This window comes from Brienomyrus brachyistius, unplaced genomic scaffold, assembly GCF_023856365.1.
Source record: "Brienomyrus brachyistius isolate T26 unplaced genomic scaffold, BBRACH_0.4 scaffold38, whole genome shotgun sequence".
Lineage (NCBI taxonomy): Eukaryota > Metazoa > Chordata > Actinopteri > Osteoglossiformes > Mormyridae > Brienomyrus > Brienomyrus brachyistius.
The window spans coordinates 988,962-1,001,327 of NW_026042313.1; the positions used below are offsets into that span (position 1 = coordinate 988,962).

Below are 12,366 nucleotides of genomic sequence, written 5' to 3' on the forward strand. Positions count from 1 at the left end.
TACAGTTTCTATCTGCTGCTGATCTGCAATATTGTTCCTCCTTATTCACTGACGTGCAGTGTTGCATTGAGCCAGTGCATTATTCCCCTGTGTGGCAGCTTCCTTTGGGAGGCTAATATCTTGCACATGAGCAATAATGTTACATGCAATAGGATTGTGTATAAGTTAAGGATTGTGCATAAGTTAATTTTAATATTCCTATAATATTCCTGTATGTAATATATTCTTATATTTTGTTTCTATTATTACCCTATATTTATAAATACATACATTTCTTTTACATTCATAATGATGTTGTTTGTTGTTTTGTGCCCCACTGCTCTTGTAACAAGCCTCAGTCTTGACTCTCCCTTTTAAGGTCTTGGCCTTAAATCACACTCGATATAGGTGGTGTCGTCCCCATCACCCTGACCAGGATACATGCTGTAAGATTAATGGATGGTGTTTATCTGTGTGATGAAAAAGAATGTGAATAAAACAAAAATGTACCATTATAAATGGGATCCCTAAGATGTGTGGTGGTTTCAGATGTGGACTGATGAGAATTTTGTTCTGTTGTGAAAGCTGTACATTCTGTTCCATGTACAGGGTAGTGATATGTAGCAATCATGTGCTCCAGTCAAATGTTCAGCTGCATGAATAATAATGGTGGCTTGTTTGGATAAAATAACTTAGGCTGAATACTTCAAAGCGTGACCTGGGTGAGGTAGAGAGGAAACAGGGTCTTACAAGCAGCAGGTATTGTTCTCTCTGTGTAGTTTTTACTCTTTGCAAAGTGAGCCCAGCACAGTGCAGTCAGTGGGTCAGTCTTCCTGAGCTGCATCTAACCAGTGGAAACATCTGCAGCACTGCAGAGAAGCACTCAGCAGACAAACAAACCAAAACAGCTTACAGCTGTATGTCACTTTTGGACAGAGGTGGACAAAGTACACAACTTCACTACTTGAGTTAAGTATAGATACTCCTCGTCAAATAATACTCAAAGCTTTTCAGTTAATTTTTTACTTCAGTTAAAGTACTGGAGTATTTGCATCTAAAAATACTTAAGTATTCAAAAGTACATTATGTTTTAAATGCAAGACATTTTTCAGAACCTAATGACTCCTGAACACCCCACTGAATACACTGACTGGCTTGTACATCTTGTAGAATAAAAAGCTTGTGGAATATGATACAATGACGATAGAAACACAACTGGCATAACAAAAGTACAGCCATTGTCATTTTCATCTTATTTAACACCCCCCACCCCACTCACACAAAAGAGCATGCTAGTGTTCTTACAGAGCCGTAGCAGTGTGTGTGTGAGTGTGTGTGCATGTGTGTGTCTGTGTGTGTATGTTTGTGTGTGTGTGTATGTGTGTGTATGTGTGTGCATGTGTATGTATGTTTGTGTGTACTCGCATAGGTCACATTTAAGGACATTTTCCTGAATACACACCAGTTAACTGGGGACCTCTTGGCAAATGGGGACCAAAAACCACGTCCTCATTTGTTTAGCTATACTATCATGTTCAGTATGCTAAAAAACATCACTGGCCAAAAAATTTCACGTGTCCCGAAAAATGACAAAGACCTGATTTGTGTACCAAAAGTGTGTGTGCCTCCCCCCCAGAGTGTGTAAAACGCAGCGCCCCAACAGGAATTCATGTGAACTGCACTTCCTTACTCTACGCACACATTTTGATCAGGTGATCCAAACAAACCAATGAAAATCTACTTTTTTGATTGGATGATCTAAACCAATGAAATTTTACTTTTGTACTGGAGGAAGCTTTAGGCTAATATTTAGCATAACGTAAATATATACAGCATATTTACACATTGCTAGCATGCCCTGGTAATATTATTTCTATCACGCAGTAAAAGTACATCAATAAATATAACAGTTTAATATAACTGTAGCATGCCAACCATAAACATTCTGATAAAGTACAAAAATAAGGAACAGTATTAGCAAATTTACCTACGCCGATTTATACTTATTTGTAATGTTAGCAATCACTACCATGTAGTCTTCTTAGCAAACCACATTCAGATAAAACAGAAAATTAAAAGCAACATATAGCAAATATGACTCTAATAATTCCATGTAACAGGTCACCACGCATACATAGTAAGTGTAAGAAAGTAAGAGTAAGAAAAATAAGGAGCACTATATAACAAATACGACTATGCTAATTCCATATATCAGGTTGCTAGAACCGCTAACATGTAGCGTGCTTGGCAAACTACATTCTGATATATTATAAAATAAGGAGCAATATATGGCTAATATTAATATGCTAATTCCATGTATCAAGCCACTACATATAACGCTAGCATGTATTATGCGTACTAAACATTCTGAAAGCAAAATAAATGTTTATAATACTACCTGTTTTAAGTGGAAGTCCTATAATTTTAAATAGTTCTTTCGGCCGTCATATATAATACATGTGCAATAACAAGCGCGGAGGAATATTTATGTCACACTGCGCAGTTAACAAGTGGACTAAGTGGATTTTGCGGCTATAATTTGGAAAGACGTCACTTTCGCGGGGAAACATCGGAGGAAGGATTTCGCGCCAACAGGTAAAGTTGTTCCATTTCTTATCTACATTAGAATTTTTAATTTTTTTTTTACCGAAAATAATATACATTTTGGAAATAATTTCCGCATTAACTTAGTAAGTAAGTAAAATGTATGGGAATTAGAAGCGTAACAATTGTAGTTCTTTAAATGTCTTAAAAATAAGAATTTGAACAGACTATAGGCACACACCTGTTTTAAAGAGTATATCATAATTATGATATTCTTATAAACTTATCTTTAAATTATGAAGTGTAAATGAGATACTGGATATGTAGCACATGACATGTAGCCAATTTGAAACACTCGGTCCATGTACGTGAGCTGCTCGCTTATATACTGTATATATATAAAATAATGGGAAACATAATTATATATAATCTATAACATTATGAAGGTGTTTCCCATTATTTTTAGTCTTGGAAAACGGGACTGGGCGATATATCGAATTTTTATCTTATATTCGATAACTTTTTACATACGATTTGGCTTGATAGTGTATCGTCATATCGATTTTATTTATTAATTGTAAATATACACAATATGATTTGCTCTAAAATGGCACGACAAACAGAGCAGGCAGTGCAAGAATAAGTAACGCAATGATGGCGCCGGTAGTAATTAATGTTCCGTGGTGCGCATGCGATGTTCAGCAGAGATGCATTTTTATGTTTTTCAGTTAGGAAACACTACTTTGAATAAATAAAACCATTCATCAAAAAAAAATTCATTCTGACTTTCTATCCTAACTTTTCAAAAGTACTTTAGAGATATTTAAAAAATATTTAAATACATTGAATATCGATACAGTGACCTAAGATATCAAGATTTTGTTTTTCAACTATATTGCCCAGCCCTGGAAACCATCTCCTGCACAATATTTTGAGTTTAATTGAGTGACAATTAATGTTTCTATTAAATAATGGAATTATATTTGTTTTTTATGAATATAATTTAAGTGATAACTGTAATCTGCATTGTTACAGAATGAACTCCATTAGGAGAAAAAGATGTCATCCATTGCAGGATGTCAAGTTGCATATCAGATTAAAGTCTGATAAGGCTGTGATTGAAGAGCGTTATATTAATGTTTATAAAGGTATGTATCACAAATGTGGACTGCTTATGTAATATTCTTGGGATGTGTAATATTGTGTCTGTTTAGACTGCATTTATCGATGAATTATTGTTTTCTTGTAGGAAGAGGAGTGTTCAGCACGGTGGACATTTGCAAAGGAGATTTTGTAGTAGAATATAGGTGTGAACTGTTGTCGGAGAAAGAGAGTTTTGAACGAAAGAATGGATATAGTGAGGCTAAAAGTGTTTTTCTCTATGATTTCCAATGGAAAGGGAAGAACTGGTGGTAAGCAGGAACTTGACAATTTTAAAAGTGTTAAAATACTTTTGCTGATTTTGGTTCAGGTGAGTCACTGTATTTTGTCTTCTACACAGTATAGACGCATCTCAAGAGGACAAGTCTTTAAGGAGGCTTGTCAATGATGAGCACAGGAATCCAAACTGTCGAATGAAAGTAGTAGATGTTGAAGGAAGTCCACATCTTTGTCTCTTTGCTGTTAGAGACATTTTGTCAGGAGAAGAGATTAATTATAATTATGGAGATTCAGATTGGCCTTGGAGAAGACAGGTATTTAGGTTTCCTCTTTTTTGCTTATTTTGGCATTTTTACAACATTTCATATATTACTGTTTGCAAGAGTTGCTCACAGTGTGATAATGGGTTGCATAGGAACAAATTCATTTTACTGTTTTGTTCTAAATAGCTCTAAATTAAAACACAGTAATGCCATTTTAAAGGTGGCTCTAAAGACCTCTGTGGTAATATATCTGTTTTACTTTGGATATCTGTGAATGACAGGCAAGATTACACTGTATAGTTATATAGATTGAGTTGATATTGGTGTGACGGAATTGTTCAAAATGAGGACATAACACACAGTGATTGGTCTGGACACTCAGAGGAGACGTAGAGATTTTATATGTCCCCATTTTGGAATTTGTCAAGTGTGCGAGGGTCCTTATTTTGCTCACACACAATGATTGTAGGTTGCATAGGAACAAATTTATTTTACTATGTTTTGTTCTAAATAGCTATAAATTAAAATACAGTAATGCTGCTTTAAAGGTGGCTGTATCATCCCCACCAAAAGAGAAAAGTGTCCAGAATGACAGCCAGATACCCCAGTTGGAGTCTGGCTACATAGAGGTGAATATAACATTTTGTTCAGCTGTATATTTCCAATGTTCCTTAGTATTTGGTAAAACCACTTAATAATTAATGATTAACACAAACACTTAACACATTATCCAGCATGAATAATATGAGCATCCTGTTCCATCATATTTAATAAGGTGCACACTTTAATCCTAATTTATCAGTGTCTCCTCTATACATCAGTGACCCATGTGTGTTTCTGTTCCTTGTCTCAAAGTATAATTTTATCAATTGTGGGCAATTAATCCCTGTTTGTCATCTCTGTGTAAAATTTGTGTTTTAAAATTCTTGATGGCTTAATTCCAGTAAAGAATATAGGCAGTATGCAGTCCTGGATTGTTGTATTGAATTGTTAACACTGGAATTTTGTATCTTTCTTTCTGATATAGTCATTCTTTTACTGTTTTTTTCCTTTATAGGCAATGGATGACTCGCACGCCAAAAAAAATAAGTCGCTAATGGACAAACAAATGACCCAGGCTAGTGACAGTTTTGGTGAAGTTATGACTGCGGAGAGAAAACGGAAGACCTCTGTAGTAATATATCTGTTTTACTTTGGATATCTGTGAATGACAGGCAAGATTACACTGTATAGTTATATAGATTGAGTTGATATTGGTGTGACGGAATTGTTCAAAATGAGGACATAACACACAGTGATTGGTCTGGACACTCAGAGGAGACGTAGAGATTTTATATGTCCCCATTTTGGAATTTGTCATGTGTACGAGGGTCCTTATTTTGCTCACACACAATGATTGTAGGTTGCATAGGAACAAATTTATTTTACTATGTTTTGTTCTAAATAGCTATAAATTAAAATACAGTAATGCTGCTTTAAAGGTGGCTGTATCATCCCCACCAAAAGAGAAAAGTGTCCAGAATGACAGCCAGATACCCCAGTTGGAGTCTGGCTACATAGAGGTGAATATAACATTTTGTTCAGCTGTATATTTCCAATGTTCCTTAGTATTTGGTAAAACCACTTAATAATTAATGATTAACACAAACACTTAACACATTATCCAGCATGAATAATATGAGCATCCTGTTCCATCATATTCAATAAGGTGCACACTTTAATCCTAATTTATCAGTGTCTCCTCTATACATCAGTGACCCATGTGTGTTTCTGTTCTTTGTCTCAAAGTATAATTTTATCAATCGTGGGCAATTAATCCCTGTTTGTCATCTCTGTGTAAAATTTGTGTTTTAAAATTCTTGATGGCTTAATTCCAGTAAAGAATATAGGCAGTATGCAGCCCTGGATTGTTGTATTGAATTGTTAACACTGGAATTTTGTATCTTTCTTTCTGATATAGTCATTCTTTTTCTGTTTTTTTTCTTTTATAGGCAATGGATGACTCGCACGCCAAAAAAAATAAGTCGCTAATGGACAAACAAATGACCCAGACTAGTGACAGTTTTGGTGAAGTTATGACTGTGGAGAGAAAACGGAAGTCCTTTATGGTAATATTTGTGTTTTAGATCGGATATACTTCGGACTTATGTCCCCATTTTGGAATTTGTCAAGTGTGAGGGTCCTTATTTTTCACTATCTTGAGTGTGCAAATTCTCTGAACATAGTTTAATTTCTTGAATCCCAGTTTGTTTTTTGGAGAATGTACTGTATGAGTTTCTTTTATGCAATACTTGACTGTGTTCTTCTCAGAATTAGTCTTATACTGTTTACTGTACTGTATAAGCAAAGCAAAGACTTGCTAACTAGTTCTGCTTGATTAGTTGCTTGTGTGGTATCATGCTGATGATATGGATTAATATAAGCTTTTCTTTGATGTGTCAGTTATCATATAATACATTCTCCCCAACCCACACCTCTTCGCTGGGTTTGCAATAATTCTCTCTGTGTAATAATTACAGCCAAGTGCAAATATCTGCTCTATGTGCAGTATTTTACATTGCTTGTAATTCTCTGTGCAATGTTTATATTATTGGCATTTGTTGCTTAAAAATTCTGAATTGTTACCATATTAACTGTATTACCACACTTTGTTAAACATTAGTACTAAGGTCTTAGTCACAAGTTAACTTTTTTATTTAGTCGTTTCAGAAACGCATGGTGTAATGAACATGTAATCATTGTGTGTAATAACACTAAAAGGCTTCTTATTCTAATGGTGAAGACCTGTGCAACTTGGGGTGTGTCAAATGGCACTATTGTCATCTCACACTAATTTTAATTCTTAGCATAGTTGTTTGCATATTTTAGGCAAAGAAGAGGAAAAGCTATTGTTAGGTATTACTGTTGTGTAAAATGAGTGAGAAGTTTTGAAAATAGAAGATCGAATCAGCCTACCGGAAAAATAAAAATTAGCCATGTTTTCTCATGTCCCCAGTTTTATCTTGAAATTTAGAGGTATTTGTTTTGGTATTTCCGTATGTGAAATCTGTTTACATATTTTTTTCTGCTTTTGTCATTGTAGGCACGATTACAGAAACTGAAAAGGCACCATAACAAATGTCTAGAACACTATGTGATGGAAGACAATGAACGAAGGAGACTTGAAAAAGAACGGACCTTGCTATTGTGTAAAGTTAGTCAGATTAATGAAAAGGTAAAAAGAACACCATCCATCCATCCATTTTCCAAACCGCTTATCCTACTGGGTCGCGGGAGGTCCGGAGCCTATCCCGGAAGCAATGGGCACGAGGCTGGGAACAACCCAGGATGGGGGGCCAGCCCATCGCAGGGCACACTCACACACCACTCACTCACGCATGCACTCCTATGGGCAATTTAGAAAGTCCAAAAGCCTCAGCATGTTTTTTGACTGTGGGGGGAAACCGGAGTACCCAGAGGAAACCCCACGACGACATGGGGAGAACATGCAAACTCCACACACATGCGACCCAGGCGGAGATTCGAACCCGGGTCCCAGAGGTGTGAGGCAACAGTGCTAACCACTGCACCACCATGCCGCCCCATAAAAAAAAACACGTTTAATTTTATTTATTTTTTTTTAATATTAGGTGCTGTAGGTTAATTTCTTTTCTCCTTACGTAAGCTTGAATCTGGATCTGGATTACCTTCTGCCTCTGATGAATTTGGTCACCTATCAGCTGATCAAGTGGAGGTATGTTCTAAGGACTCATTCAAGTAGACATTTTACACTGGTGCATTGGTAAAAATGTCAGCCTTATATAAAGTAAATAAAAGTATATATGCATAGGTCTATAACATGAAAATTCCAAATAAATTCATTTAGGGTCTAAAAGTATGTTCATAATGTGCATTGAATATTTTCTGCTTTTAGAGTAACAGTAAAGGAAGCATCTCTGAAACGAATTCACTGATTGAGGACTCTCCAACGATGTCAAAAGTATAAAGTGTAATCAGATTAATAATAATAATAATAATAATAATAATAATAATAATGGGTTTTCATTGCTAACTAATTTAGAACATAGTTTTGCTGCATGCTGGACAATTATTGTTATTGGCATTGTCAGTGTCAGGTTATACTAGTTTTTACAAATAATATACTGTATTCTTTGATTATGATTATTTGTCATTTACACACAATAGTTTTGCTCATTTTATATCTTAAAAATATCAGAGTAATGACCACAGACATAATTAGGATGGTAAATCCTTAATCTATGAAATTTTCAAAATAAATTCTCTGACATTTGCAGTTAAATTCCTAACATTATTTTGACATATTTTATCTAGTGTGTTCTATATTCTCTGTTGTATCTTTCTGGAGGCTCTACGGTAATTACTTCTTACTGTAAGGCTGAGTACCTATGCTGATTGTATAGAGTGGTTACTTACACTGTATATATGAATGAGCGCTGGTTATTCCCATCCCTTCAACAGTTTTGTAATTTGAAGTGATGACATTTTAAACACTGGCTTTTGGTTCACTTTCATTTTCCTCTACCTGCAGTTTCTGAAAATCTGTAAAATTTGAAATACTTCACACTTTTTAGTTGTTTTCAGTTTACATGATAAAGTTAAGCTTACAGATACTCAGTTTAAAATAGCCCAACATAAAGTTTGAAATGTTTATTTTATTTCTAGAGTATTTAAAATAAAGCCAGCTAGTTGGATTTTTTTGCATTTTAAATCAGTTTTCCCTGCTTGGAACAGTCAACAAAATACAAAATTGGTAGTTTTCTGATTTTAAGCTTAAGATGGTGTAATTGTAATTAGCCTCATGTAATTTGAAGCATTAACCATTTAATTCTTATTTCTTTTGCAGGAGACTGTGATGAACACTTACAGTTCATCAGATGTTTCTGAATACACTGACTATAGTGATGTAGACTATGTGCCAGATAGCGACGGAAGTCATTTGAAATGTATATTCTTATGTCTTGTTTAATGAAAGATGCCAATTTATACCTGTGTGTATATATGTATACCTACATATGTACATATAGGATGGAAAAAACAATAAATAAAAGTTCTTGTTAGTCACAAGATTTTGTCCCTATTTATCCATTTGTAAGGATGGATAATAATAGACTGCTTATTTTCTGCAATATTTCCATTGCACATTAACACTTTATTTTCCTGATCAGCTCTATAAATTCATGTTTCCCGACCGTGTTATAAATAGCAAACAACTTACAAACTGTTCCTAAAAATCATAAAACGCATTAGATGCTTTTTTCAAATTGTAAACAATGAGAATTACATTTTATTGTAAGTTCTTCTTGACAACTTCTTTTGTGTCCTCATTTGGGGAAAATGTCCTCAGATTAGTGCTGAACTGGAGTTTGTGTGTGTGTGTCGCCATGTCCTCAAAATTCACCTAAAAAATACATGACCTCATTTGCAAGGGTTTTTTTCATACTTTTAAAACAGGATTTTTTTGGAAATTTCAACTGATGGGCGTGTATACGGCATGCGTATTAGCCATGTTTAGCAATAATTTTGGTTCCAAAGCACTGGGAAAACCTTGTCCCCAAAGTGAGGGTGTTCTGACATAGGTCCCCAAAAGTGATCTATGCGCGTATGTGTGTGTGTGCATGTGTGTGTTTCTGTGTCTGTGTTTGTGTGTGTTTGTGTGTGTGTCTATGTGTATGTATGTGTGTGTGTGTGTGTTTGTGTGTGTGTCTATGTGTGTGTATGTTTGTGTGTGTGTGTGTGTGTGCATGTGTGTTTGTGTGTATCTGTGTGTGTATGTTTGTGTGCGTGTGTGTGTGTGTGTCTATGTGTGTGTATGTTTGTGAGCCAAGTAACAGGACAGGGAGCAAGAAACAAAACTCCTCTTTCTTAATTATCCACATCGTTATTAACGACACAGGTATATATACAGGTACATATACAGGTACATGTATATACTCAAAAATACATACAGTACACAACATTAAATGAAAAACGTAATTTAAGAACACTTGAAATTTTCATTCAGTTTCTTTCATCTGTTTAATATAATCGATCAGTCCCTGTGCGTTTGCCCCAAACCATTCAGCATGGTACACAAGGGAGACAAGTAAGCATGTGTCACATCAAAGAACTGATTGCAACAACTCAGCCTTTCCACAACATTAAAGCCGCTTATTCCCCCCATGCCATGAAGAAATAATCTCTGTGGCTCCCCTCTCCCCCTCCCTCAGCCCCCAGTCTGGCTTGAACATTTGCACTTCCAGTAAAAATGCGCCCCAAACACACTGACACCAAACTCCGTAAAATCCTGTGATTCAGTCTCAGAAGCACTGGCTCCCCTGCCCTCCTTCTGAACATTATTAAAGCTACACCCTGAACACTCTGTGTGACTGACATGAATGAGAAGCATCTTTATTCATAATCTCTGTAGCGGAGGTCAGAATACAGAGTGTCATTATTCCTGTCTTTCTTCTGTCTCCTGGGTTTTGGCTTCTTAAGGTTCAGGGCAGCGTAATTCAGTGTGTCCTCGTCATTGCACTGTGGAGACAAAGATGGCAGAATTGGATGGATCAAATTGGTTTGCTATTACTTATTTTCACAAATAGCACTTAAAATGCTGATCCCAGGATGGAAATCAGTCTGAGGTTCATTTGTTTTACTGACGATTTGTAATTTGAAATATTTATTACATACTTGCTTGCGTGACCATTCCACTTTTGATATATCACTGTTCTTTTCATCTGTTTAAAATATATAACACATCAATATATTATTTAATTTCACGCGGTATCATACAGTGGTCAGATAACATTCCGAATTTTCAAGCCATCAACATCCTTTTTGTCTCAAAAATGAAAGTAAAAATGACTTCTGTCAATTTAAGTGTGCATGTTTGGATATGTGTTATTTGTTCTCAGATATCATATATAATAAAATTGCTATAAAGGAGATCTTGGTAATAAAAGTTATTGATATGCAACTTATTGCAACATGTATATTTCAATAGATTTTGCAAAATATGAAAGATATAATACAAAAATGTTAATCTTACAGTAGAAAAAGGTTTATGTAAATAAGGTGAGATTTAATAATGGATTTTTAAACTGGGTTACCTGTGTCACGACCGCGGTCGGGCGAAGCAGCGATCGTGCGGGTCAGCAGGCGAGCAGGAACAGGCAAGTAGGCAAAGTCGGGAAATACTGGGGATTTATTCGTGGACAGGAAACAGATACGGGGAACATCTACTCACGCCAACGAACATCAATGACAGACAAGGAAAACTGGGGAGACCAGGACTTAAATACACAAGACTGATTGAAAGCAAACGGACACAGCTGGGTACGATCCGGGAAACACACGTGGGTAAGCAGGGGGCGTGGCACACAGGAGGAGCGGACGAGCCGGGCATGACAACCTGCAAGAGTGGTTTTAATATGAACATTTTATCTATCATAAAACAATTTTATATTTCTATAATTTGTGAAAATCTACATTTTGTCCTTCGTCTGAGTGCATAAAGCCGGGCAGCGTACCTGCACAGTGTGTACAGGTCAGTTTACATCTTATACAAATGAGAGCAACGTTCAGAATAATGCTGCAAGATAAAACTATCAGCAAGCCAGAGTGAAGAGGATCCAGCAGCTTCTGAAAGCCTGTAACAAAGAGATAGATTTCAGCATAATGATATAGAGACACATTTCCCATTTGCTTACATTACATTAGTTAAAGATAAAATCTATAATACATTACAGCAGTTGTTTTGTAAATAGTCCATTTTTAACATGAACTTCTAGTATTTTGCATTTTAACAATTTCTATTAATATTTGAAATAATTATTAAATTAACATCTGTGTAATTAAATTTAAGCACTTAAATTAGAAAATTCAATACATTAAAATAAGAAATAAATGTCTTAATAGCAGAATAAGCTAAATAAAACTTTGAAGCAGATGTACTCTCCACACTGGGTGCTACCATCTATATCCAGCTCTGTGCCGTTCCCAAACAGCATCTCCCCTCACTGGGTGTTACCATCTATATCCAGCTGTGTGCCGTTCCCAAACAGCATCTCCCCTCACTGGGTGTTACCATCTATATCCAGCTGTGTGCCGTTCCCAAACAGCATCTCCCCTCACTGGGTGTTACCATCTATATCCAGCTGTGTTCCATTTCCAAACAGCATCTCCCCTCACTGGGTGTTAC

General features: G+C 35.8%; 1 protein-coding gene and 1 long non-coding RNA gene across 7 annotated transcripts; one reads left to right on the forward strand and one right to left on the reverse strand.

Moving 5' to 3' along the window:
• The first annotated feature begins 1,402 nt into the window (after positions 1-1,402).
• Positions 1,403-9,251, forward strand: LOC125722437 (uncharacterized). 6 transcript variants are annotated; one of them, XR_007386379.1, is made up of 11 exons: positions 1,403-2,574; positions 3,559-3,671; positions 3,773-3,935; positions 4,025-4,217; positions 4,715-4,795; positions 5,224-5,340; positions 5,648-5,728; positions 6,158-6,274; positions 7,249-7,380; positions 7,796-7,899; positions 9,031-9,251. XR_007386379.1 is itself a non-coding variant. In XM_048998595.1 (11 exons), the coding sequence occupies exons 4-11, from the start codon at positions 4,111-4,113 to the stop codon at positions 9,151-9,153; spliced, it is 996 nt and encodes a 331-aa protein (XP_048854552.1). In that variant the 5' UTR covers positions 1,403-2,574; positions 3,559-3,671; positions 3,773-3,935; positions 4,025-4,110; the 3' UTR covers positions 9,154-9,251. The 6 variants fall into 6 exon arrangements, 4 of the variants coding, with proteins under 4 accessions (XP_048854552.1, XP_048854551.1, XP_048854553.1 ...); XM_048998595.1 differs by having other exon boundaries at positions 4,025-4,386; positions 7,831-7,899; XM_048998594.1 differs by having other exon boundaries at positions 7,831-7,899.
• A 1,283-nt stretch (positions 9,252-10,534) lies between these two features.
• LOC125722444 (uncharacterized) lies at positions 10,535-11,310 on the reverse strand. Its single transcript, XR_007386384.1, has 3 exons — positions 11,276-11,310; positions 10,857-10,903; positions 10,535-10,700 (listed from the first exon to the last, which is right to left on the reverse strand). It is a non-coding gene; the product is annotated as an uncharacterized LOC125722444 (long non-coding RNA).
• Positions 11,311-12,366: the final 1,056 nt, after the last annotated feature.

Excerpts from the sequence above, each read along its gene's own strand:
- LOC125722437 (XM_048998594.1), top strand. The coding sequence starts at position 3,560 with ATGAACTCCATTAGGAGAAAAAGATGTCATCCATTGCAGGATGTCAAG. Across the intron at positions 3,672-3,772 it reads TTATATTAATGTTTATAAAG|GAAGAGGAGTGTTCAGCACG; the intron begins GTATGTATCACA and ends GTTTTCTTGTAG. Across the intron at positions 3,936-4,024 it reads TGGAAAGGGAAGAACTGGTG|TATAGACGCATCTCAAGAGG; the intron begins GTAAGCAGGAAC and ends TCTTCTACACAG.